At 34.4% G+C, this 27,306-nt stretch overlaps 3 protein-coding genes across 4 annotated transcripts; 2 read left to right on the forward strand and 1 right to left on the reverse strand.

The window, feature by feature from the left end:
• The first annotated feature begins 183 nt into the window (after window positions 1-183).
• On the forward strand, window positions 184-13,027 carry LOC136816029 (uncharacterized). 2 transcript variants are annotated; one of them, XR_010847792.1, is made up of 6 exons: window positions 184-480; window positions 1,032-1,088; window positions 5,916-6,093; window positions 7,254-7,381; window positions 11,407-11,559; window positions 12,274-13,027. XR_010847792.1 is itself a non-coding variant. In XM_067072460.1 (5 exons), the coding sequence occupies exons 1-5, from the start codon at window positions 325-327 to the stop codon at window positions 11,500-11,502; spliced, it is 615 nt and encodes a 204-aa protein (XP_066928561.1). In that variant the 5' UTR covers window positions 184-324; the 3' UTR covers window positions 11,503-11,691. The 2 variants fall into 2 exon arrangements, 1 of the variants encoding a protein (XP_066928561.1); XM_067072460.1 differs by lacking the exon at window positions 12,274-13,027 and having other exon boundaries at window positions 11,407-11,691.
• Window positions 13,028-15,047: 2,020 nt separating this feature from the next.
• Window positions 15,048-18,692, forward strand: LOC136816030 (uncharacterized). The gene is made up of 5 exons (XM_067072461.1): window positions 15,048-15,352; window positions 16,809-16,865; window positions 17,099-17,258; window positions 17,624-17,781; window positions 18,376-18,692. The coding sequence occupies exons 1-5, from the start codon at window positions 15,200-15,202 to the stop codon at window positions 18,493-18,495; spliced, it is 648 nt and encodes a 215-aa protein (XP_066928562.1). The 5' UTR covers window positions 15,048-15,199; the 3' UTR covers window positions 18,496-18,692.
• Window positions 18,693-23,452: 4,760 nt separating this feature from the next.
• On the reverse strand, window positions 23,453-26,605 carry LOC136816039 (uncharacterized). The gene is made up of 3 exons (XM_067072470.1): window positions 26,501-26,605; window positions 23,856-26,252; window positions 23,453-23,635 (listed from the first exon to the last, which is right to left on the reverse strand). Exons 1-3 carry the CDS (start codon window positions 26,603-26,605, stop codon window positions 23,453-23,455), a joined length of 2,685 nt encoding a protein of 894 aa, XP_066928571.1.
• Between the last annotated feature and the right edge of the window lie 701 nt (window positions 26,606-27,306).

Here is a 27,306-nt window from a genome sequence, read left to right on the forward strand (position 1 = left end):
TATTATGCTGACCATAAGCAAAAAAAGGTTTCTCTTTTCCTCTTTCTGACCAATCTTGCTCCACATCCGTGTCAATCCAATGTGAATCCAAGTGTGTGCACTGTGTAAAAAGGGCCTTAACATTCGAATGTAGAGAAACGTTCGAAAATAATAAAAACGTTCGAAAATCGAACGTCTAAATTTGAGGCGTACAGTACGAATTTGATTCAGTGCTGCGAAAAATAAGAAGGAGCACAGACTAAAAGGATTTTTTAAAAATCTTTGAAAATTTTTGAAATTTGAAAATTTGGAAACGTTTCTCTTTGGAAAGTTCCTTTATTCACTATGTTGCAACATCGCCATGCAAAGGTTGCTGCCATAACTGGTACAATTGTGGGTATTTTTGGCATCGTACTTTGTATTTTGATGGTAATGCTTTCGTCAGAATCACCCGAGTCAACCAGTTCTGTTCCTGTGAGCCCTTATGCCAGCTTCGCTGTGGTAAGTGTAATATTTTTCTGTCGATTTTTTTATAAAAGGGTCATACATCTGTACATATTTATTTTCTTTAAAGCATACCATTAATACGCATCTATGATCAGTTTTTGGTACCTGAAGAATGGCTCTGTCAGTCTATTGTTTTTAAAAATAATACCCGGGGGTATCTAGGCAAGTGAAGGGTGTACGGGTATTTGTCGCCCTTAAGGGTGCATTTTTGGTACCTGGCCCGGATGCTATAAGAGTTGGAAAGATCAGAAAATCAAATTTCAGTCCCACTAAGGGTCTGAAAAATAGGAAAATTTCACCTTTTTGTCCAAAAAAGATCGAAATTTGGTCAAATTAGTCAGCTCGCAACCCTTGTATCCCCCTCCCCGGAACAATAAAATGCTAAGCAGAATGCAACCCTGATATAGGGACAGACACTTGCTTATTATAAAATGTATTATTTTAACCCATATTAAAATTACAGTACAACACCGTCATATCTCCAAAACACGTCTTTACAATTTCCGGTTTCTCACGATATGTCTTTATTCTTTCTAACTTCTTAGATGTTACTGACTGGTATCTGTGGAGTGTGTGTTGGTATAAAAAAGAATCGATGTTTGGTAAGTTTCATTTTACACATTTTATACCAACAAACAAACGAACAAAACGCACTTAAAGAGAAAAATCTGGAAATTTTTAAATAGTAAAAAACTTTCTTTGGATAAAGGGAAAAGTCAAGGAATTTTCAATTCCAGAATACCCGAATACTTTGAATTTTAAAACATGGTGGTTTTCTCCAAAAAGTACATACTGTAAGAAAATTTAAGGTTTTGATAATAAAAAATCGTTAGCCTCAATAATTTGGTATTGGAGTTTGAAGTTTTTTTGTTCCAGGCATTTGGACAGGCAGTTTGAGTTATACGGAAAACCTTTTTTCAGCATCGACTAGTAAATGTTTTTTATAGAGCATTTAAAATTATTACAGCCTTCGGATGTTCTCAACTTTTTGAGTTTTTAAAGCTTATAAATATTCTTAAAAACATATTCTTATTTTCGCCATTTTTTAAATATTTTTGTCCATTTTCAATAGAAATTGGGTGTATAACATAAGAGTCTTCGATATGGCGCGCGAAAGCGCTATAAAATACTATCATTTTTATAATACTATCTTTTGAAATACAATACTATCTTTTCAAATACAATACTATCTTTTCAAATACAATACTATCTTTTTAAATATGATATTATCTTTTCAATTATAATACTTTCTTTTCAAATATAATACTATCTTTTCAAATATAATACTATCTTTTCAAATATAATACTATCTTTTTTTGAAATTTATTACTTTCTTTTCTTTAACTTATTGCTATCTTTTCGAGGCTCAGAAAAGTCGAGTTAAAAAAGTACAGTTACAAAAAAGTCAAGTTGAGAGCAGTAGCCGTAGCAACCGGGGGGGGGGGCAAGAGGGGGGTAATGCCCTGGAAAAACCCGGGGGGGGGGGGGGGGTACTAGGGCAAAATGGGTTACGGGATGCTCCGCTGGTCAGGGTACCTTTTTTAACCTCCACGAGTCCCTGGTAGGGTCGCTAAAACACCAAAATAGAAAAATCAGTCCCTCGTAGGGTGCCTTTTTTTGGAAAATTTGGGGAAAAAGTAGAAAATTTGAGAAAATTTTGGAATTCCAGTCCCATTCAGGGTCACTTTTTTCGCAAATTTCGAGTCCCACGTAGGGTCCATTTTTCGAACCTCGGCGGGGGCGGAGCACCTCCGTCGGTCGACAAGGGTAGTACCCCCCCCCCCCCGGGAAAAACCGAATTAAATAATATTTTTTCTTCCTATATCACAACTATTAAGCTATTTTGATGCGTTTTAAGACCATCTAGAGGCTCCAATTTTCAAAATCGCCCTGACAATCAACTGACGTCACGCGCGTTTTATTCTTTTGTTTAATGATATAAAAAACTGCAAACGTTTTGCAACGTCATCACATTTTTGACACGGCAGTCAGACCTCCTTTTTAACCCGTCAACTTGTCTTTAACTTACATTTTCGAGTTGGGAAATTGTAAGATGCCGTTAAAATGGTATATTTGTGACGTCATAACTCGAACTCGAGTTTTTCAACTCACACTTATTAACTCGACTTTTACGAGTATCATATATTTGAAAAGATAGTGTTATTTATTAGAAAAGATAGTATTATGAGCCACATTCTCTAAGAACCAGGTGGGTGGTGTTAGTATGAAATTTTGTTTGCCTTCATTTTTGGATATTTGGTAGACAATAGTGAAAAACTCAGAATCCCAAAATTTTGGGTCCCAAAAATCCATAATGGCGGCTTGAGGGCAAGTTGAAATATTGGACTTTTTTTGCCAAGTGTAAAAGTCTAATTTTGAGAGGAAATATTTCAAGTTGCAACTAAGGTCACATGGGTTCCTTTTGATTTTCTGAAAGTACTCACAGTAAAGTGTCAAAAAATCCAAAAAAACCCATGTGACCTTAATCGAATTTTTCATAATGGCGGCCTAGATATGGAAAAAAACTCACTTTTTAACAAATTTAAGCCTCAATTATTCAGCCTTGGAGCATTCTAGGAATTTTATTTTTAGCAAAAAGTGTTCATCAACTAACAAAGATCAAATGTTGAAAATTTGAAGTATTTCACTCAACCTGGCTGGGCTCTACAGGCTCTACAAGAAGGTGCAAATCTCAAAAGTGCGATATTTACCTCGATTATTCAAGAGTTGCGACTAATGTTGGGAAAAACTGTTAATTGTTCCTGGTAGAGAAAGTTGCCTAGTTTCAGGAACAAAAATAATACCCATGTGATCTATAAGCAGATTTGAGAAAAATTAAGCCAAAAATTTTTTTAAGTGTGATTTTTCTAGGCTGGCGAGACAAAAATATGGCCCTGGTTACACCAGAAAACGTTTTAAGGTTTTGGAAATCATTGAAAAGTATTATTTTCCACCCCAGGAATGAAAAAAATCCAAATTTCTAATCACTGTGCAAGCCTGGAATTGTCAGTAGCCTCTGTAAATCCCTTGTAAAGTGACTGGATCTTTGGGAATTATGGGGGTCTGTTGTTGATATAGCAAATTTTCAGGGACTTTAATCAAATATTTGAACAAAAGGAATAGCTGGAAATGATTTTCTGAGGAACCTCACCAATATCTCTCAAGATTTCTCTTAAATGTAACAAGTCTTACAAACCAGTATCTGTTTCCTGGATAACTGAAGGTTGTTTTAAACTTGAGATTTTGTAGATTTTTGGCTACATGAGGTTTTCTTAGTATTTGTAGATGGAAAAATGGAAATTTTGGGGTTCAGTAAATATCTGATTTTCAATAATATGTCAGTATACCATGGAAACTTTAGAAAAAAATCAACAACATGGGTCAGAATCACTTCTAATCAGCTCACAGGACTCATCAAAATTGAACTTAACTCTATGAAACAAAGAGCCCTATAAAAACTAAGTCCTAGCAATCTAAGCCAATATTCAGATCCTACTATGAGAAGATTGTTATAGGTTTTAGGTCTGGATCTTTGATATTTCAATACTATTCCAGGCTATGATTTAAAAGTTTGAGAAGTACCTATCTACTATTCTCTGTTTTACAAATATTTTCATTTCAAAACACACTTAAGATCATTAAAATGAATGCTGCAAATCGATGAGTTGAATATGATAAGACCCTGAATCAAAATCAATGTAAGAATTGAACACCTGAAGTCTTCCCTAAACTTCTCAATAATAGCCTGGAAAAGTATTGAAATATCAAAGATCCAGACCTAAAACCTATAACAATCTTCTCATAGTAGGATCTGAATATTGGCTTAGATTGCTAGGACTTAGTCTTTATAGGGCTCTTTATTTCATAGAGTTAAGTCCAATTTGGATGAGTCCTGTGAGCTGATTAGAAGTGATTCTGACCCATGTTGTTGATTTTTTTCTAAAGTTTGCATGGTATACTGACAGATAATTGAAAATCAGATATTTACTGAACCCCAAAATTTCCATTTTGCCATCTACAAATACTAAGAAAACCTCATGTAGCCAAAAATCTACAAATCTCCAGTTTAAAACAACCTTCAGTTACCCAGGAAACAGATACTGGGTTTGTAAGACTTGTTACATTTAAGAGAAATCTTGAGAGATATTGGTGAGGTTCCTCAGAAAATCATTTCCAGCTATTCCTTTTGTTCAAATATTTGATTAAAGTCCCTGAAAATTTGCTATATCAACAACAGAACCCCCATAATTCCCAAAGATCCAGTCACTTTACAAGGGATTTACAGAGGCTACTGACAATTCCAGGCTTGCACAGTGATTAGAAATTTGGATTTTTTTCATTCCTGGGGTGGAAAATAATACTTTTCAATGATTTTCAAAACCTTAAAACGTTTTTTGGTGTAACCAGGGCCTTACTTTTGTCTCGCCAGCCTAGAAAAATCACACTTAAAAAAATTTTTGGCTTAATTTTTCTCAAATCTGCTTATAGATCACATGGGTATTATTTTTGTTCCTGAAACTAGGCAACTTTCTCTACCAGGAACAATTAACAGTTTTTCCCAACATTAGTCGCAACTCTTGAATAATCGAGGCAAATATCGCACTTTTTGAGATATGCACCTTCTTGTAGATCCTGTAGAGCCCAGCCAGGTTGAGTGAAATACTTCAAATTTTCAACATTTGATCTTTGTTAGTTAGTGAACACTTTTTGCCAAAAATAAAATTCCTAGAATGCTCCAAGGCTGAATAATCAAGGCTTAAATTTGTTAAAAAGTGAGTTTTTTTCCATATCTAGGCCGCCATTATGAAAAATTCGATTAAGGTCACATGGTTTTTTTTGGATTTTTTGACACTTTACTGTGAGTACTTTCAGAAAATCAAAAGGAACCCATGTGACCTTAGTTGCAACTTGAAATATTTCCTCTCAAAATTAGACTTTTACACTTGGCAAAAAAAGTCCAAATTTTTAACTAGCCCTCAAGCCGCCATTATGGATTTTTGGGACCCAAAATTTTGGGATTCTGAGTTTTTCACTATTGTCTACCAAATACCCAAAAATGAAGGCAAACAAAATTTCATACTAACAAAATTGTCCAAAACCACCTGGTTCTTAGAGAATGTGGCTCTTATATTAGAAAAGATAGTATTACACTAGAAAAGATAGCATTATTTTTGAAAAGATAGTATTATATTTTAAGAAGATAGTATTATAAAAATGAAAGTATTTTATAGCGCTTTCGCGCGCCATACTTCGAAGCCTTAAAATGTTCTTAACTTGTTTTAATATTTCAGCCATCGAATCTTTATGCTCTTATATGGTTTGTTCTTATAAAAAAAACGTTTATTGGCAAAAGTTATTCTTACATAAAATATTTGTTATCTTACTATAGAAAAATCAGTCAAAAATCAATGAAAAATTTATTTTTCCAGATGATTTTATACATGATTTCCAATATCATGTTGACCATCATTCAACTCTGCATCTCCATTTTCTTGACAATATTCATCTTCTTACTTGGTGTTTTTGTGGACCACGTGGATGATTATTGTGCTACACAATGGAATGGATGTCATTGTGTATACAATGGCCAATCAACAACGATCGAAGGTATTTTGTTATAAAATTTGTTTGTTTTTCTTTTCTATTCAGAGTTGTTGATGTTGCTTTCTTTTTTGGTCAAAGGAATGCTCGTAATTTTTCGATAATTTCTTCAACCAGTAACTGACTATATTTTTCACCCGGGGGTACTACCCTTGCCGACCGACGGGGGTGCTCCGCTAAGGTTCGAAAAATGAACCCTACGTGGTGCTCGTATTTTCAAAAATTTTGCAAAATTTTGCCAAAATTTGCGAAAAAAGTGCCCCTGATGAATGGGACTGAAATTCCAAAATTTTCTCAAATTTTTTACTTTTTCCCCAAATTTTCCAAAAAAGGCGCCCTACGAGGGACAGATTTTTCTCTTTTGGTGTTTTTGCGACCCTACCTGGGGCTCGTGGAGGTTAAAAAAGGTACCTTGACCAGCGGTGCATCCCCGTAACATATTTTGCCCTAGTACCCCCACCGGATTTTTCAATCAATGGTTGTTGTCTACATGGCACATAGTGTTTTATTTTTTTATTTTTTGCTGGAGATCACAGATAAAATGGTCTAGACTTATCTAATATCCCAAGATGTAAACTTTTGTTTCTAATATTGATTTCCATTCAAAGCTTACTTTTTTGATAAAGTGATGATGCACAGCTAAGACAGGATCCTATTGAAAGGGATCTTGAAAATGATACCTCCAGCTTTGAAAACCTTCAAACTACACGTTTTTTTATAAGAATGGTGTAGTTATCCGTTTCATCATGGATATTCTTAACTTTTTTGGGAAAATCATCCCAAAATATTCTTACAGCATTCTTAGGTTAGGTTAGTTATCCTAATTCAGACTAGATTTAATATTTAGTAAAATATACGCCTCAAGCATAAAATGGTATTTTTGTGAAGGAGTGAGCCTTACTTGGGGGTAATTGGCAATTTATAATTGAAATATGAAAATGCTCTAAAAATGGCATTCTTAGCTTGGTAGTCAAATTCAATGATGGTGATATTCTTAGCATTATTCTTAATTTTTGGCCATTTTCATCATGGACATTATTATAAAGTGTATTCTTATTAAAAAATAAAAAAAAGTGTGTATAATTTTTCACGGAGAAACCTTGAAAGGCAAAGATTCCCTGAAATCCTTGAAAATGTTGTTAATTTCTTGAATCTTTTTTTTTTAGAATTAAAGGATTGTCAGCAAATTGTAACCATCCACAGACTGTTGACTGCAATGTTGGTCATCACTTTATTGACCACCATCTCTGCTTTTGGTACCTCAATCTTTGGCTGTTTCAGTGTATGCTGCTCAGTAAGTTCTTTATTAACATCTTTTATATCATCCTGGAAAACACACTGGGAAAAACGACGTTAATTCCTAAAACTGAATCTTTTTAGGGCCCCAAATATTCTGTATTTTTTACAATGACCATTTTAACTGACAAATCTATTACTTGTAGGCTATTTATAAATTGTTATTCGCAATCATATAAGTCGCATCGAAAGGATAAGTAATAGACGATGCTATCGTCCGTATAATATATTATTATGATATAACATAGTTTGTATATTATAAAACGTAATATGTTGCGCGGCGGATAAAGTCTGTGTTTACGACAACAGCTATCCCCGAAAAAAACTCCCGTCTTCACGTTTGTTCCTCTTAGATGAAACTCGTCTTAGACTATAGCATAGTCTAGATAAGTAACTGAAAGACCCGGTGAGACTCAAATCAATACCACACGGGGCATTTTTTTTTAACTCAAAACTTTTTTTTTTAAACTTTATTCTTGAATGCTTTCGTTATTTCACATTTGTCTACCTATTTCTATCTATTTGCTAAAATTTAACATAGAAGGTAACACAAATTTGAAAAAGCCTGCCTTCTAAGCCAGATTGAAAGATATTTGTTTTCAGTCATGATTTCTAGAAATGTTTATACCATTGTAATGTTAAAATTAAAAGAAAGAGACTTTGATTTATTTAGAACTTTAAGTTTCATGCCGCTCGTATTGTATATTGTTCCTAAATGAAAATGAAAACGATTTCCATTTAGCTGATGATTGTCGTCCATGCGGGGCGGCATAAAACTTTAAAGTTCTAAACAATAAATCAAAGTCTCTTTTTTCTAATTTGAACAAGCTCTGATATCATCGGGCACTCTCGATATATAGAAGAAAATAGACTTGTACCATCGTAATGTTATTTTATTTTCGGTTTGCTATTATATCATTCTGCAATATCAATATTTTTTTTTATTTTACCACCATTGGTATTATTTTTCCATTTCGGTATCAAGTATTCTTCTCTCCCTTGTAAAACTAAAGAGTGATAAAAACACCTATGCTATAAACAATGTTTCACCTGGTTTCACAGAAAGTTTTTTTCTATGATTTTCAAAAAAGGATTTTTCCATATTCGAATTGCAAATTGAAGGTTTGAAGTATATGTTAATATTAGAATAAGATTTTGAATATTGGTCGGTATTATTGGAATAGCTTGGGATTTATTATATCCACATATATCCATATATTTGGGATTTATTATATCTTCCTCATATACTTATATACAAAGACTGGTTGATTTTATATGACGGTAACAGATGGTTCTGTACTTATATCTAGATTCACTATTTCCAGCTCTCCGAAAGTCGCTAAGATAAGGCATTCTTGCCAATGACCCTGACGACCTCAAATCATGCCCCTACCAGAAGCAATTTCTGCGTTAAAAAGTACTTCTTATTTACCAAAGGATACTTGTATTTGATTCACCTCTTCAAAAGATTTTTCTTTGCATTATTCGATTCTAAACACTTCATATTTACACCTTCAAAAAAGAGCAATCAGCTTTGATATGTATGGAGACAACTTTACTCTTAGGTGCCAAATAAACGGTCCCCCCCGCTTGTTAATTTTTTGAAAATTTTCCAACCCCCCCGGACCTTATTAGGACCCCCCGTTTATTGATTTTAAAGAATATTTTCAGTTGGCTAAAAGAACTCCCCTTATTTTGCTCCAAAAAGTCTGATTTTAGCCTATATTTACCTTATTTTTGGGTTTTCATAAGTAAATTTCCCCCCCCCCCCCGGCAATTAGGTCCCTCCCCGTTTATTGAAATTTCGAAAATTTTCAACCCCCCCCCGTTTATTCGAACCCCCCCCCCGTTTTTTTGGCACCTAAGAGTATCTCTTTCTTTATTTATCTCTCGAAACTTAGATTTTTATTTTCCGCTCTAATCGTCCCCTCTCTCTCTCTTTCTCGCTTAAAAAGGAATCCTTCTTGTCTTCTTACAAACAATGCACGATGTTGGTAAAATTAATTCTTGCTGGGTATGTGTGATAAGTGTCTGTTTTAGCACCTTTCAAAGTCCTAATAATGGCAGTAGCGTGATAAATTACCTTAGACAAGTGAGGCAAACAGAAGAGACTTTAATAATGTTGGGGCACAATTACATGTTTTTATGAGCATTACACTTATCAACATATCTAGACTCGGATATGGGAAATATTTAAGCATCCTTCAAGCATTTTTCAACCTTGTTACTGTTAGTCTCTCGATCTAAGCCTTTCTGTGCCAGTTTTAAGATTTTTGTTTGCTCATAGAAAATCATGTATTAAAAAAAGTTAGTCAAAGAGAAGGCGTAAATGTTTGGCTAAACAACCACAAAACGGCCGTTGGGAGTAGTACCTCATGCGACCAAGTCATAGTGTGAACCCTCCCCCCCCCTTCTTTAACGGGGGATCCAACTTTTCAAGAAAGGCTTTATAGGGGGTAAGAGATTTTCCAAGTAAAATGGGGGGAGTTTGAGTTTTTAGGGGGTATGTATTAATAATACATACCCCCTAAAAACTCAAACTCCCCCCAAGTATTAAATAGAAATAGGGGAGATAACAACTTTTTGATAAAAATATGTATTATATCTTAAATTGGTCAAAGAATTGGGTATAGTCCAAAAAAATAGCAATATAAATGTAAATGCAGCACCGTTTTAAACCTTTTCTTACCATATAAATTTGAATTTTTTGGTATTAAACGGTTTGTGAACCACCATTGGAGTTAGTGTGGGTTTAAAAATTTTTAAGTGGGGATGCATATATAGGGGAGGGGATGAAATATAGATGGGGAAGATGAAATATAAATGGGGGATCAGACATCACACCCCCTGCACACTTTGCCAAGGTACTAATGCATGCTCTACTAATGATGGTTCTTAGAAGAGTAAAAAAGGCGAGAAATATTCAGAGACATGTACAGTAGACTATGCTATAGTCTAAGACTATCCGCCGCGCAATATATTACGTTTTATAATATACAAACTATGTTATATCATAATAATACATTATACGGACGATAGCATCGTCTACATGTTCAGTTGCCATAGCGACCTAAATAAAACATTTCTTCTATTTCTTCTATCTTATTCTGTGATCAAAATTGAAAATTGTAGCCAAAAAGTGTTAAAATATTCATGTCCATTAATATAGAATATAAAGAAAAAATGAAAATCTTTTGGTAATTTTATCATTTCTAAGATATCTATTCTAAACTTTTTTTCCAATTCAACGAGAATAGATGGATTTTCAACGATGCTTTGCTAATAATCTTCTTTTTTTCAAACTGTTCTATTATTGATCGTTTTTCAAATACTTTCTAAATCTATTTTTTTTTAATGTTAGTGTTACTGACACACCCGTAAACACCTATTTACCTAAAAATGATCAAAAACTTTCAAGAAAATGCATCGCAAGGGTCGATTTTTCGCCCAAATTTACTCAAATTTGGTTCAATTTTCTCTGCATTTTAAGGGTTTCCCTTCAAACAAAGGCTTAATTTTAGCCCACGCGTAAGGTCGTTTTTGAGTCGAGTGCCGCCCTCGATGGGGATTGGTATTCCAATATTTTTTTTTCATATCTGGGGATTTGAATTCCATTTTATTCGAGCCAGAAAATTCAGCAGGGATGGAAAAAATAGCACACTATTCTACAATTAGGATTTGCTTATTTGCTTGCTTATTCCACTGGGATTTTGGCTGGGATTTTGGCCAGTTTTTCCAGTGGAAAGGGGTCCCAGTGGGTCTTTGAGAAGGGAGTGTTTAAAAATGAAAAAACTGAAAAAATTATTTTGCGCTTTTAAAATCAAATGGTACTGTAATGGCGCGATATAATCACAAACATATTTCCCGATGAGAAAAATACTTCGCTGAACTATTCCAATGAACATTAAAATGTCTGCGGATCTGTCCAATTCTACCAATGGTGTGAATAGTTATTCAGTTTAACATTTAGTTACTTTTCCGGATTGATTATATTGAATTGGATTTTATTTTTCTTTATTTTAGAGACCAGTTGCTATGGAGCCTATTGTTGTTGAACAACACCAAATGCAGCATCAAATACAACCGCCTCCAACTTTCACTCAAAAGACAGATGCCTAGTTATTGTATTTTCAAATATACCTTTTCGACCGTAGTCGCGTGGTCAGGCGTGTGCCACTTAAGGGCTCTGACCATAGTTAATTTTTCATAATTGCCGTCATAAAATGTGTTTTCTGACTGATGTAACCAACAAAACTATGGCATGTTATACATTTTCTGTTAGACAAACTATTCCTGAATCTGAAAATTCAAAAATTGCATTGAAAAAATTTGATGAAGAAGAAAATGAAGACTTTTGCGAGGAAGAGTATTTCAACTTTGAAGAGCTTAGTTTCGGCGAAGAAAAAACATTTTGAAAAATTTTTCGCAGTAGATGGTGTATCTTTTACCGAACAATAAAAATTTTTGCGGAAAACTTTTGTAAATGCTTCTTTGTCTCGAAATCTTCAAAATAGTGGTTTTTCATCAATTTTTCATCTGGATTTTGCTTAAAAAAACAGTCATAACTTTTGACACACCTTTCTATAAAAATTTTCCGCAAAATTTAAAATAGCTCAATTGTTTGCGGACAGTTTGAAAAAAGTTCGAAACAAAAAGGTTAATTACCCATTAAAACTTAGCACTTTTTATAAAAGAAGGTGATGCAACATATTATTAACGTCTTTTTAAAGTTCATAACGTCATTTTTGCAATTAAGTTCTTAATTACTCTTAAGGGGTTTGATTAAAAAGCAATTTACAAAGGCAATTCTTTGTTAAAAGTGTTAAAGAATCTAAAACATAACTTTTATGTTCAGATACTAAAATCTATTTTCTGACTATGGTCAGAGCCCTTAATTATTTAATTTTCCCCCTAAACTCGATCCAATCCTTTTTTGACACATTTTTTCTATTGTCTATAGGTGAGAAAAAAAGACTGGGCCGGTTTTAGTGGGATAAAGTGGATAAAAGAATGCCCGCGCGGCAATTGGCGGCTACGGTCGAAAATGTGTATTCCAAACCGGTTAAATTTTGTTGTATGGGCACCGTGAGATCTCTAGAAAAGAAGCTGGAATATAGAATTTTATCAATTTCGACAGTATTTGCTACTGTTTTCCAATTCTCTACTGTGTTATTTTGGCCTCATTTTTCCTCATTTTCGGACCTACAAAATTTTTGAAGCATTCGGATGTTCTTAACTTTTTGAGTTTTAAGCCTAAAAATGTTTTTAACATGTTCTTATTTTGACCATTTTGCGAGTATTTTTGAACTTCTTCCTAAGACAAGTGTTTTTGAGTCCACAAAGCCTTAAAATGTTCTTAACTTGTTCTTAACATTTTATCCATCGAAGCCTTATGTTCTTATATGGTTTGTTCTATAAAAAAAACGTGTAGCTTGAGGTTGATGTCCATTCCAGATTTTATCCTAGAGTTCGATGATCGGTTCTCTGTTATATTCATATTTGTCAAGTTTATTCAATTTCTAGATTCATGAATAAAAATAGTTTTCGGACGTTCGTTACATTACTAGTATTAAAATTGTATAATTATAGTGTTCATTTTGTTCTATATTGAATTTTTCCTTGTCAAAATAAATATCATTCAAATTGCAAAAATAATCGTTATCAAATTATCCCAATATGTACTTTTTTTCGCGATAAAGTTACATATTTATGCTTTAGTTACCACATCAAACTTCAAAAATGAAACCGACATTAAAAATTTATTTTTTCCCTAATTGATAATGTGGTTTACTTCCTCAATGGTATCAGGGGTGTTATTATTAAATAATTTATTATGAATTAACAATCCTCATTTCAATTGCTGGTCTAGATTTAGAATAGGGTTAACAAATCGATGTTGAAATTTTCGATTCTTAGTTTTCGGACAAACTAATATAGAAAATCAATATCAAGTCAAAGCAATATTGCCGTCTTTTTCAACCATCTTTTCTTTACGTTTAGGGCAAAATTGTGGCATTTCAGGCTTTTCACCAAGTTCTTAACACGTTGACCCTTTAATTGCTCGAAACTCAACAATTTTTGCTTAGCATTGTTCTCAAATTATAATCTTACTTTTAATTTTACTTTCTCATTAAAAACAAGATAGTGCTTTAAGGATTTAAGGTTCTAACAAAAAGTTATTGACCAAAATTAGGCTCAGGAAAAATACGCAAAGGACAACTGTCATGGCGGCTTGAAGGACTCTGATTTTGAAAAATGATTAATACCTCTTATTTCTAAAAAGCTCTCTAACTTTTTCTATGCGTACAATATTTCTCTGAGAAGGGCTGAGATTGACATGTATTAGACGTGAGTCTCATAGCTGCACTGTGGTATGAAAATATTTTGGTGGCACGTGGTGGATTTTTTGAGGTTGAAGTTTAGAAATTTCTGGTGTCAAGATTCAATTTCTTATACAGTACATAGCTTGCTTTTGCATATTCCGTGCATTTTAAAACGTCATAACGACGTATAATTAGTAATTAACTAGATGAGTTTGAATCTCGGAGGAGAGCTTAAAGTCTCATTTGGGAATTGGATAAGTGTATTTTGATGTGAAATGCAATTAAAATGCTATGAAGAATCATGTTAATGGCGGAAGGAGGGTGAAAAATAATGTCATTACTGCGGACAAGGCTTGTACATGAGAAATTGGCAAAAATCAGCGAGTTGTTTTTCCAGTGTCTATAATAATTCCTTGCATATATTGAGAATACCGTGACTTGGTAGCTTGGTAGGTAAAGATTAAAAAGAAATTAAATCTTCTTTATTGAGTCTCTTTGTACACTCTGTCTCGTAGCCCCGGTGGAACTTCTTTCCACAGAGGAAATGAAAATCTCTATCTAAATCCTAATGAGAATAGAAATTTTATTGTTCTCAGGTCAAAAAAATCAGTGGGAATGATTTTGGATTGTAATTTTTTCCATTGAATTTTAAATGGGGATGAAATTGAAGTCATTTTTCCAGTGGTGCTGAAATTGCAGTGTATTTTTCCAACATGGGGCCAAATTGTTACCTGATTTTTCAATGGGGTGATGGTATCCCACCGTATCAGTGACACAGGGGTGTAAGATACCGTAAAAATCGGACAAAACTAAGAATCCTTCAGTGCGCGACTTCTTTGTATTAGAGTTGTCACAATAGTGATAACAATTTTAATTGTTCTGGGTCGTCCCCTATGTTGTCAAAATAGTAATTTTATTCATTTACCACTTGTTTCATCAATTTCTATAATTAGCTTAAATTCGACTGCGATTACCCTTTATGACTCGATTAATAAAATGCTTGTGAATCTTCTCTTTAACTGTGTTCTACTTATCGAGGCAAGTTTTCATAGTAACTATTATAAATGGATTAGTTGTAAATAGAGACAAGATATGGCTGTGATTTGTGGAGAAAAAAACAAAATTAAAAAAAAGGTTTTTGAGCTATTCCCACTAGGGGGAACTGGAGAGTGACTATTCATTAATTATTTATTATTTTCAATTCTATTGTTCTCTTTAACAATTAACTATGGTTTTTATCGATCGTTGCTTAGTTACAAAAACAACAAAACGAAAAAAAATCAAGGAAATTATTAATAAAAGAGGTGAATTGTGAAAAAACAGTGTTAGTTTTGGGTGAGAATCATTTTCAAAAACGTCGTCTTTAGTGAACGGAGTTAAAGAAAGATCGTTGCAGTAACTTGAAATCTATTTTAACATTACTTTAATCGATTTTACTTAATAAAGGCAAAAGATCTTTCCGTTCGTCAGCGAATATTTTCAACTAAATAAACATGGGTGTGATCGCAAAAGGACATGCCATCGGACATTTGGTCCTTGGCGCTATCCTTTTATTTTGTGCCCTTTTGATCATTATTTTGAGTGGTGTTATGGCAGGAAAAGCTGACGTCGGTGCCGTTTTGGGGCCATGGTGGGTTGGTCTTATGGTAAGTTCAAAAAATTTCTTTTATTTTTTTCTTATTTTCTTTATCTTTTTATAATATTTTTTTCCAGTATTTTCATATTTCTCTAAGTTACATTATTATGTAATGTAAGGGAAATATTTTTTTTCGCATATTAATTATAAATCTTAATGTGTTTTCACGGAACGATTGTGGAGACATTCTAATTGTACAAAGCCAAGTCAGTTTTTCTTGGTTTACTTATATAATCTACAGATTTGAAATAAGGACCAACATAAATTACCCCCTGTCCCATCAAAACGTACATTAAATTCAAATTCGTCGTCATCGCAATGTTATTTTAATTAGATAACCCAGATTTCCCAAATTCATATTTAGATTCAAATTCTTCTTTTAACTATACTGTATTTTTAATTATTTATTGAAAATGTAAGATCTTTCCGATTTTCACAAAACATGGTCTTTCATGTGGTTTAAAAACTGTGCACAATTTTGTTTTTCATATATTCGCACAATTCGCCCTCGTTACCGTCCTTGTTGGATTTTCAAATATTTAGAATATTTTTTTCCTTAATTTCTGATTTCCAACAATTTTTCAAAAAAAATAGGTATAGAATATAATAAAAATTATCTTTAAGAACTAAAGATTGAAAGTAAATGTATAAAGAATAACAGGGATATTTTGGCAATTCACCTTACCTTCTCGAACAATTTTTCTGATGCTCTGGGGGAATGTTAAAATTCTGAGAAACCATTTCCGAAAAATGGATTAAAAGAACGTTTTATACTTTGAAAAAAAAAAAACATTAAAACCCTTAAAACAAGCAATTTTTAAGAAATTATTCCCGAATGCTGAAAATAAAACACTTTAAGAACATTTTAAGCCTAAAACTAAAAAAGCTAAGAACATGAAATGATCTCAAAATTTTTACGTTCTAATAAAAAAAAAGTTTATATTTTTATTTTAGGAGGTATCACGTTAGCGAAACGATTTTTTTAGCGGAAAATTTAATCTTCGCAACTTGTTGAGAAAATTTCGCGTGGATTTTTTGAAACTAAAAAAATAAGAGTGAAACAGAACTCTGAAATATCGTTTTCCAAAATCGTTGGTTTAGCGAAGCTTAAACTTTTAGCGAACTGTATTCGGCTTTTTAGTTGTATAAACATTCAAATTGAAACATTTTCAAGACTCTTTAAGTACATGTTTTTTAAAGCCCTTAGATCTTCTTAACTTTTGAGCCTAAAAGGTTCTTAAAATCTTCTTAATTTCACCATTTTGTGAGATTTCTTTTCGCGATTTCCTAAGAAAAGTCCAAAAATCCTTTAAATTTAAAGCCCACCCCTAAGACTAGACCCTAAAATGTTCTTAACTTGTTCTTAAATATGTATAATAAAACGCTGAAATTCTTGCTCTTTTACATTATCAGCTTAAAATGTAAATATACACTGTATTTTAACCTAATCCTTTATACTCGTTTAGATTATGATCCCTGGCATTTTGGGTGTGGTAGCCGGTATCACCAAAAAGAAATGTCCTGTAAGTATATAAACAACAGAAACCGATTACTTTCAAAGTGAGTGCCTTGATGGTTTTCCAGATATTAACCCCAAGTGCAACTTACATTGTAGTATCATTGTAAAATCAGCCGCGACAAAATGGCGTGTTTATTCAATTTCTAAATATACATTATAGAGCACACAATGCATTCCTCCTAAATTCATCCGACCTAGAATATTCTTTTTAAACTCCTTTCTTCTTTTCAACAACAGGCTGTTGGGTTCTTAGTCTTGTCCATCATCATCCTCATTGTTGTCGGTATCATCACAGCTCTAATGGCAATCGTTGTCGCCGTTATAGCTGTCGTAGCTGAAGTTGCCAAAGATTGTTATAAAATGCCATCAACGAACACCTGCAAATGCAACCACAAAGGTACTGTTAGGTATTAAGTCTCGAAGCAATGAATCTTTTTTTATGCTGAACCTATGCTTAGTTCGTGTGGACAATATTCTTAATCGTTTCACATACCCCTTTCTCACAGACCCAGTAGGATTTTTTCAGCCAGTAGGAATAAAAATGACTGTCTAAAACTCGATGAAGATTGATATTCCCATATCTTTTATGGCTGGGGATTTCAATTCTTTTGTTTTCAAGTCAGAAAGTTCAGTGGGGATATGAAAAAATTTTCCAGTGGGAAGGGGTCCCAGAAGGTCTGCTAGAAGAGGGTGTTTGAACCATCATTTCTGAATCTTTTGTATCCAGAAAACTTGTATAAAAAACGTTCGTTTTTTCTTCAGGAACTACATTTGACTTGCACGGTGTCAGTGGAAACGATTGTACCGTCATTCAAGACATCCATGGATTGGCTACTGGTGTTTTAGCTATGATGATCATTTCCTGTTTGGTTTGTTTCGCTGGATCAATCCTCGGATGTGTTGCTGTCTGTTGTAATAAGGTAATTTAAAGCAACCTAAAACTTATGTGCTCTTATGCCAGGGGGGTAATACCCTTGCCGACCGGTGGTCTAAAAAATTTCCGTATTTTTTCCAAATTCCCCCAAAAAGGTACCATACGAGGGACTAATTTTTCTATTTTGGTGTTTTGCAACCCTACCTAGGACTGATGGAGGTGAAAAAGGATACCCTGACCAGCGGCACATTCTCGTACCCCTTTTTTTGCCCAATTAACCCCCATGACTATTATGAAACACTCTGGTGCCTATCATCGCGCACCCTTCTGATAGAATTTTTTAACTTGATACTAAAGTAAAGGAACTTTTAAATGAATTTGTAAAATGTCAAGTATTGTCTCGGAAATTAGACCCTTACTCTCAGAAATGTCTTGATCAGAATTAGAATCTTTTGATACCCAAATGAATTATCAATTTTTTCTCAGCATTCGTCTTTAAATGGTTTATCTTGTTATCCCTTTTGATGTATTTTTGATTTTTTACTCATGCGTTTTTTGAGAATATAATCAGCCGAAAATTCGAGTAGTCAGTCAAATACGCTTAAAATCTTAATATGTTTTTCTTTGTTCCCCATGACAGAGCAATGACCAACCAACCAACACCACAGTCATCATTCAACAAGGCCAGCCACAACCGCCACCACCAGGCCAACAACAACAACCACCCCCATACGGACAACCAGAACCTGTCAAATATTAAACCCAAACAATCGTTCTCATTTCACTTGACTGGCACCTTATACGACAGCGCGTTCATCAGGCGCCACTGTGGAAAAATGAGAAGTGGCTGTATCTGTGTTATTGATGTCTTTATGGAAAGAATGGGAATTGAGCATAGGTCATTCTGGTTTTTATCATGAAATAAATGCTCTTAAAAAGTTTCTAGGATGCAACACAGACTCTCTCTCAGGATATATTTAGCTATTGCCTTGTTTAGTAATATGTTTATTAATTGTGCATGTGTGCGTAAATTTTCCTCTGTCAAATTGGGCTTATAAAAGGAAATTTTATCTTATTACAGAAACTGACTTGCTAAACGGATTATAGCCTATAGTTATTAATTTTTTCGAATTGAAAAGCGTTCAAAAAGATATCTTTGGGGAAAATAGATAAAAGTTACATTGTCTTTACACTCATTTCTCCCTTTATCAAGAGATTACCGAAAAGTCTTAAAACGTCTTATTTTGTATTTTCAAACTGGGTCTAAACAAGATTTGCTATTTTTTAATCCTTTTACCTTGCCCTATGTAATAGTTTATTTCATAAGTATATTTTACCTTTTTCTACAATAATAAAAACAGAAATTTCCAATCACTAGCTCCTGATCCTCGTTATACGTTCGAGGGTAAATCTTAGTTTTGCACATATTCTTTTTAACTTACACACCACAGCAAAAGTGCACACTTTGTTTTTGTTTCCGAGCATGTAAATATAGTTTTTTTAATAGTTTTAAGCCAAAAAAGCTAAAATTTTCATTGTTTCTAGGTGTTCACTATGATAAAACTTGCTATTTTATGGGTCACAATAAAATTTAATTAAAATTTCTATAACATGATAGTTTTTCCTAACTAATAACACCTTCTTTTAGCTGCTAGTGCACCTTAAAAACTGGCCGTGTTTCGACTGCTCGTAATTTAATTGACAAAGAACTGATGAAAATTTCACGAAAACGAGGCCGAAAGAAGGTTGTTATCCGTGTAAATACGTTTTTATTTTTACATAATGTAAATATACGGTGTGTCTAAAGTACTACATTAAAGTAATCGCTATCTTTTTGACCGTTACCCCACCCCTGTTTTTCATCTTGGGCCCCGAGGAGCCCTCATATGGTCCGACCAATGACATGTGCAGCACTTAAAGGTAGATTTTTCAAGACCCCCAAATGCACTGTAAGGCTCTGCTTTTGATAGAGTGCATCATGAGGTTCTCCTTTTAGCTGGAGTCACTACCCTTACCGGGACTAAAAAGGAGAAAACAAAGGAAAATGTTGTAAACTTTACTACTCTTATTGGGAAAAATTTGGGAAAAAATTAAGTTTGATTTGATTTTCCGATGTTTCCGACCCTGCGGGACTTGGAAATCCAAAAAAGGTTCATTTGCCTAAATACGCCCCCCCCCTGGGACACCAATATTGAGTGATAATATTAGTAGTAATAATAGTATTATTGAATTGAAAATATTAGACAGTATATTCTGTATCTTTATAGTTAGGATTCGCACCCTTTTCATTTTTGATTTGTTTTGCATGTCGACGTCTCAGACTCATTGTCGGGTGGTTTCAGCAAAATAAGACAAAATTCACTGTAAGGGTTAGAAAGGTTTGTCGGTCAAATGCTTGTAAGGATATTTCATGATATTTCACTGCTCAAAAGGTGCACTGTAGGGCCCAATCTTGAAAGTCATTTCTTTGGTGGTCGTTTAGAAGTGCCCCGTTTAGAAATCGAGTGACCCCCGTGGGTATTTTGGGACGGGATATAATGAAATGCACTCAGAATGAAATTGCATATGTAATGTAACCTTGGTTGATTATGTCAAATCATGGTTATTACAGACAAGTTGTCGAGACCTTCCAAAAGCTGAATGTTGACTGTTTGCATGATGTAAGCTCTACATTTGATTTACATTCCTTTCAGACGAGATACTTAAAGGATCGACATTCTTCCAACTTCAAAATTTATGAAAAAGAAGTTGATAGTTTACGGTGTCAAAGTGAAAGTCTTTAAAATCTATGAACAGCTTGCAAAGTATTTCGCGACTCATTTTTTAATGAGCTGTCGTAAGATGATACAATTCCAATGTGTTGCAACTGCGACCTTCTCGGTAACCTTATGATGGAGATTCCAGGTAAACTTTTTCGAGCAAGAATAAATAATCTTTAATAATCCGGCCACTTAGGAGTGAGAAGTTCCGTTCACCTTTTTCTGAAAATTATCAGAGTCAATAAGGTTAGAATGATATAAATCTGTAATTTTGAATCATGCAAAATCATACAAACCTCCGTATCTGATTGCTTACAGGAGGATCCCGTGTGTACCAGGGCTTTTTCTGGGTTTAAATTACAAAGATTCATCCTCATTAAAAGAAACTTCAAGCATGGAGGTATAAAGAAACAGGAGAAGTATGCTATTGTAACCATGCTCGCCCTACGATTAAAAAAATTACGAGGTATGCATGCTCATAATCTCATATATCGTGCATTTTTAATGAGCTCTTTTGTTGATAGGTGAAATCTTATTGGCTAACTTAAGTGTTGGAAATGAGATGAGACGAGATTCATTGTTTCTAACATTGGTGTAAGAAAATATTTGGATTAAAAAGAGGCCTGTAAACTTTGCAATCCTTCATCAAAGACATCAAATGACAAGATTTTTCGATCAACATTTTCTTCAAGGTGATCTCTATTGCTTAATACTCTCCTCCAAAATTCTCCAGTGACTTTTTGTCTACAAATTAGGTCTGAAATTGTGTGTGCTTATTCATAATTTTTTATTTTCTGGCTGGAGAAAATATCTTTTCAAAACAAAATTTAATGGATGACAAAATTGAACGTAAACTTATTTCGTGGAGCTAAATTTTATTTTATTCTCTTATATTAGATGGCTAGAAATCTTCTATGCTGATAGTAAGAATGTTCAGAGCAAACTTGAGTTCTACTAAAAAGTCGTATTTCTTCGGGCGAGCCTAGAATTTCTTTGATTTATTACATAAAAGAAATCAAAAGACTTTAACGACCAATTACCGACAAATTCATCTCCTGTCTTTCTTTATACCTCTATGATTTCACCCTCAATTTTGGCACATTCTTAAGAATACTTGACCCTCATCCAAAGTACACTATTCTTATAAAAAAAAGCGTGTACACGTTTTTTTTATAAGAACAAACTATATAAGAACATAAGGCTTCGAGGCCCAAAAATTTAAGAACATTCTTAGAACATTCTAAGGCTTTGGAGACTTAAAAACATGTATTTTCTTAAGAAATTACATCAAAATGCTCAAAAATGCTGAAAATAAGAACATTTTAAGAACATTTTTAGGCTTCAAATCCAAAAAACTAAGAACATCCGAAGGCTTCGAAAATTTTTGACGTTCTTATAAAAAAAAAACTTGTACCTGCTTTTATTTCTTTGATTTTTCCCATTTATTCTTGACTAGATTTCGTGGTATTCGTTAACATGTCTTTTCATTCAACAAATTTGTCAAGAGAGACTGATCAAGTGATTCACCTTCGATTCAGAGAACGAATTTTTCAGTTATTCGAACTCCCGGTTATTCGAAGTAAATTCTTAACCCCCCCCCCTTGGAATAACGGGGAGTCTACTGTAGGCTCTTAAAAAAAGAAAAAGCTCAAAAAAGTCAATCATACTTACAATCAATAATATTTTCTTACCAACTCGTGCTCGCGACACATTGAGCTGCTTCTATTACTCCAACAACTTGGTAAGACAGTGTATCCTCACATGGTCGAACCTGACATGTATAGCAACATCACCACAAAGCTAGGGTGATATTTTCACAACTGATAACCACAACACTACTACGCCCCATTAAAGAAATTAATAGCTTTTTATATCATACTCGTTTCAGGTTACTTTTAAGCAACAAGTTCGCATTCACCAATTACAAACCTTTCTTTGGCCTGACTAAATTAGAGTCATTGTAAGTAATATACTATTTTTTGTATCCGTCCAACTATATGCTAGAGACCCAAATCAAATACGGCTATTCCAAATTTATTTCCCGCCGACCCGGAGTGTATACTGCCAACACGGATTACAAGGAGCAGCTTACCGAGTTGTTCGATCAAGAGTTTCAAACCGTTCAAAACAGATGCTTGTCGTTAATGAAAATCCGTCCAACATCGTATTTGCAAAATACGTCGGACCACCTATTTAATCACATTCAACAAGACCGTTGAAGTCACCGAGAACTAACAGTGAAATAGTCTTTGTTTTTTATTTTCGAAAGTTCACTATAAAAACTACTCCCCTCGTCACTTCCCTCGTCAGTATGCTTTATAAGCACTAATTTCAGCGGGATCCGGGATTCTAGGGGACATTAGCATTTCTCGCGATTGTTTTGGTGTTTTTTTCTGATTTTTTTGCACAATGGTGTAAAGTCTGATTTTCGAAGAAATAATTTTTTGGGCAAATTTGAGCCAAAAAATGTCTAAATATGGGGTTTTTTTGACTTTGTGTGAAATCGCTGTCAATGGAGCAAAAATACCACTTGTTACGTTGACCAAAACAGCAAACTTCTCACACAAGAAAATGCAGTCAAGCGTCTGTGTACATCACAGTTCAAAACAGTTATATTTTTTGATTGCTCAAAGTTCAAGAAAATTACATTACTTTTTATCGAAAACACGAAATTCCCTAGAGGTCATAAAAATTATACAAAAGGGAAATACAAAAGAACATTAAAACAATAAGTCAATTCTCCAGTCGATTAACTTCGCGTTAATTGCCAAAACAACACAATTAAGTCCGTAACATGGCTCCCCTCAAGAGCCCATATTTGGGTCTTGAACCAATGGCGGGGAATCCTCCGGTAATAGTAAAACCACTTTCGTAATTGGTCGTTCCAATTCGCTGTCCTTTGTCTTGATTGAAAGGGATCGTACTCGATTGTCACTGCCTTTGAAAACTTTTGTCACTCTACCCAATGGCCATTTGTTTCTCGTTATGTATTCGTTGTCGGGTTTGAGTAGCACAATGTCGTTCAGTTTGAAATTTCGTTTTGATGATAACCATTTCGTTCGTGATTGCAGTGTTGTAAGAAATTCCTTTCTCCAACGTTGCCAAAACTCGTTTGTCAGATGTTGTACTCTCTTCCAATACCTACGAGAAAAAACATATGGTTCGTCAAAATTTCCAGGAGGAGGTAGGACAACATCAGATTTTGTTGTCAACAAATTACTAGGGGATAAAGGGGCCAGACTCATGGGGTCGTTCAAACATTGTACAGTGAGAGGACGAGTGTTCAAAACATTCTCAACTTCACATAGCAAAGTTCGCAGAGATTCGTCATTCAAACTTTTACCATGGGTTAATAGGATACCACACTCAAAATTTGTTTGGCAGAACGTATTTGGCGTTCCCAAACTCCACCATGATGAGAAGCACTTGGTGGATTGAATTCCCATTCAACCCAAGAACAGTCTTGGCCAACGAGAAAATCCTTCACTTCATCCCAATCCATCTTTTGAAGTTCACGTTTCATTTCATTGTCTGCACCCACAAAATTGGTACCATTATCACTCCTCAGATACTTCACACTCCCTCTTCTAGACATGAACCTTCTCAGTGCCAAAATAAAGGAATCAGTTTCAAGGCTGTTCACTGTTTCAACATGAGCAGCTCTAGATGCTAAACAAGTAAAAATTACACCATGCCTTTTTACAACAGACCGTCTATCCTTTATCTCATAAGGGCCAAAAAGATCAACTCCAGAGTAAGAAAATGGAGGATGAGAATCCACTCGAAAAGAAGGGAGATCACTCATGAATTGTGTAGCTGTTTTTCCTCGTAACTTTCGACACGAAACACAATTAAAAATCACCCTTTTACATAAGGAATTCAGATGCAAAATCCACAAACCAGCTTGTCGAATGGCATTAAGAGTAATACCTCTACCAGCATGGAATACCTTCTCATGATAAAACAAAACAATTTTTTCAGATAAAGGCGAATCTTTCGGAAGAATAATAGGATGTTTCTCATCAAAGGCCAAACTTGAATGCTTTAAACGACCACCAACTCTTAGAATTCCTCTATGATCAAGAAAAGGATTCAGAGAACACAATTTTATATCCTTTCTACCTGTTTTCACAGCGTTGATGCTTTCAGCAAAATAAAAAGTTTGGACCATTTTTACCAAAGAAACAAAGGACTCAGCAATATCCTGAGATGTCAAGGCGTACACCTTGTCAGATTGATGACGTAACTTCATTTGATGAATTCTACCCCTACGTAACTTAAGTCTTTTGATATAAAGAAGAATGTAAGCTAAAACACGTTTCATTTTGGCAAATGAAGAAATATTGCTTTCAAAATAAGAAACAATACGATTATCAAGTGGCTTCTTAATCACATAACAGGAAACGTTTGCTTTCAATTCCGCATCATCTTCAGACAGGGGGAAAGATTCTTCAACAAGAGGAAGATTCAACTCACGTAAAAAGCTAGGACCATTGAACCAAAGATCTTCACTATCCTTACCGGCTCTCAAACCTCTAGCACCACAGTCTGCAGGATTTGACTTAGAATCGACATGATACCAATCTACCTTTTCAGTATGGGAAGTTATCATTGACACACGATTCGCAACAAATAACCGAAAACGTTTACATTCGTTATTGATATAGTCCAAAACTATTGTACTATCAGAATAGAAATATTGGTGATCGATTTTCAAATCTAACTCCTTCACAACAAAGGAATTCATATTGGATGACAAAGTTGCTGCTTGCAATTCCAAACGTGGTGTAGAAACCTTTTTTAGTGGGGCTACTCTAGATCTACCATAGAGAAAAGAACAATGAACCTTATCAGCCACATCGATGAGACGCAAATAGCTACAATGACCATACCCAACATCACTAGCATCTGAAAAATGGTGTACTGAAGCATTTCGAATGGAATTATCTCCTTGATTGAAACGACGTGGCAAAGATAAAGATTCAATGCAAGGCAAAGAAGATTTCCAAGATTCCCATTTGTTAGCAATTTCATCTTGTAAAACTGAATCCCAGCTGTACTTCGAAAGACCTTGCAGAATACGTTTTCCCTCTAGCAGAAATGGAGATAACACACCAATTGGATCATAAATACTGCTTAAAGTAGATAACATTCCTCTCTTCGTCGATGGAGTAGACTTCAAATTAATCTTGAAAACGAATTTGTCAGAGCTAATGTCCCAGGTCACACCTAACAATTTTTCAGTCAACTCTTTATCCGATGGAACATCGTATGAAACAGAGTCAGATTTAACATCATCTGAAGAAAGCTCACTCAAACATTCAGGATGACTACTTACAAATTTAGTCAAATGAAAACTACCTTTCATACACATGTCAGAAATAGACTTGACAGAAGAACGAGCAATTTCAACAGAAGGATCGTAAGACTTTAAGAAATCATCAACATAAAAATCTCTTTCAACAGAACATTTGGCTTCAGATCCAAACAAAGACTCGTTTTCCTTAGCAGTCCTTTTTAAAGCATAGGAACAGACACTAGGAGAGGAGGTGGCTCCAAAAGGATGAACGGTCATCTCATAAGTCGAGATAGGATTTTCCACGTTACCATCCTCCCACCATAGAAATCTAACATATTTTCTATCAACAATAGGTAACTTCACCTGGTAAAACATTTTTTCAATGTCACCGGTCACAGCGACAGGGTTTTCACGAAATCTTGTTAAGACACCAATAAGCTTATTTGTCAAATCAGGACCCTGTAGTAGACAGCGATTTAAAGAAGTACCATTGCACTTTGCACTCAGATCAAACACAACACGAATCTTATTTTTTGTTGGATGATAAACACCATGATGGGGTATGTAACCAACAATCATCATCAGATATATCACTATCATCGATTTTCCTCCTAGCATAGTTGGATTTGAGCATGAGGTCAAAATATTCCAAGTAATCACATTTGAATTCAGAATTCAATTGTAGCTTTCGTTTCAAAGATTCTAACCTTTTTCATAGCCATATTCCTATTGTTAGAAGGTAAATCCTTTTCATCACGAAATGGAAAAGGAATGATGTAATGACCTTTTTCAAAAGAGATTCGTTCATCCATGATCTTAAGAAATTTCAAATCTTCTTGAGAAACCTTATCAGGCAAATTCCCAGGTATTAAATCGACATGTTCAATTTCATACAATTTTTTCATCATATCTTCAATGGAATGATCATGTAACTGATTCTTTGGCACAAAACAAATCTCTGAACAACTTCGGAAACCCCAATTCGGTGACAACTTAAAACGTTTGGATGAGCATCATCTTCCTTCGGACCAACAACACACCAGCCTAACTTCGTCAAATAGGCGTATGGACCGTCACCTTCACTCTTTATAACTTCATGAGGTTCTAAAGCCTTAGGACAATTCGCACCAATAATCAATCCAACCTTTTCATCACTTTCAACCTTTCCGACTTCACTAACGATTCCTTCCAGGTAGGGCCAACGCTTCAATGATTCAGGTGTTGCCATTTCATTACTCATCACATCAATATCATCACGACTATAAGCTGATGGCAAGTCAATCCAACACGAATACTTTCCATACTGTCCTTTTACAGAAAGATTAGACACTAAATGAGAATTTGTATATTCAAAACCAGTGAGAGTAGAAACAGCAAGCTTAGTTTCAGTGGATGGAACAGATAATTGACTAAGAAGATCTTGGTGAATGAAAGTGCCTTGGCTACACGAATCAAGCAGAGCATAAGTTTTTTGAAATCATACTTAGAGTCAGAATGACGCACAACAATTGGA

Source organism: Clytia hemisphaerica, unplaced genomic scaffold, assembly GCF_902728285.1.
Source record: "Clytia hemisphaerica strain Z4C2 unplaced genomic scaffold, Clytia hemisphaerica genome assembly, whole genome shotgun sequence".
NCBI classification, from domain to species: Eukaryota; Metazoa; Cnidaria; class Hydrozoa; order Leptothecata; family Clytiidae; genus Clytia; species Clytia hemisphaerica.

Bases quoted from the DNA above. Each gene is read 5' to 3' on its own strand.
- LOC136816029 (XM_067072460.1), top strand. From the start codon at position 325: ATGTTGCAACATCGCCATGCAAAGGTTGCTGCCATAACTGGTACAATT. The intron at 481-1,031 runs GTAAGTGTAATA...CTAACTTCTTAG, and splicing joins CTTATGCCAGCTTCGCTGTG to ATGTTACTGACTGGTATCTG. The intron at 7,382-11,406 runs GTAAGTTCTTTA...TCTTTATTTTAG, and splicing joins GTTTCAGTGTATGCTGCTCA to AGACCAGTTGCTATGGAGCC.
- LOC136816039 (XM_067072470.1), bottom strand. From the start codon at position 26,605: ATGGATGAACGAATCTCTTTTGAAAAAGGTCATTACATCATTCCTTTT. The intron at 26,253-26,500 runs GTTAGAATCTTT...TGTCTACTACAG, and splicing joins GGAATATGGCTATGAAAAAG to GGTCCTGATTTGACAAATAA. The intron at 23,636-23,855 runs GTATCCTATTAA...TTTTTCTCGTAG, and splicing joins CCAAACAAATTTTGAGTGTG to GTATTGGAAGAGAGTACAAC.
- LOC136816030 (XM_067072461.1), top strand. From the start codon at position 15,200: ATGGGTGTGATCGCAAAAGGACATGCCATCGGACATTTGGTCCTTGGC. The intron at 15,353-16,808 runs GTAAGTTCAAAA...ATACTCGTTTAG, and splicing joins CATGGTGGGTTGGTCTTATG to ATTATGATCCCTGGCATTTT. The intron at 17,259-17,623 runs GTACTGTTAGGT...TTTTTTCTTCAG, and splicing joins CTGCAAATGCAACCACAAAG to GAACTACATTTGACTTGCAC.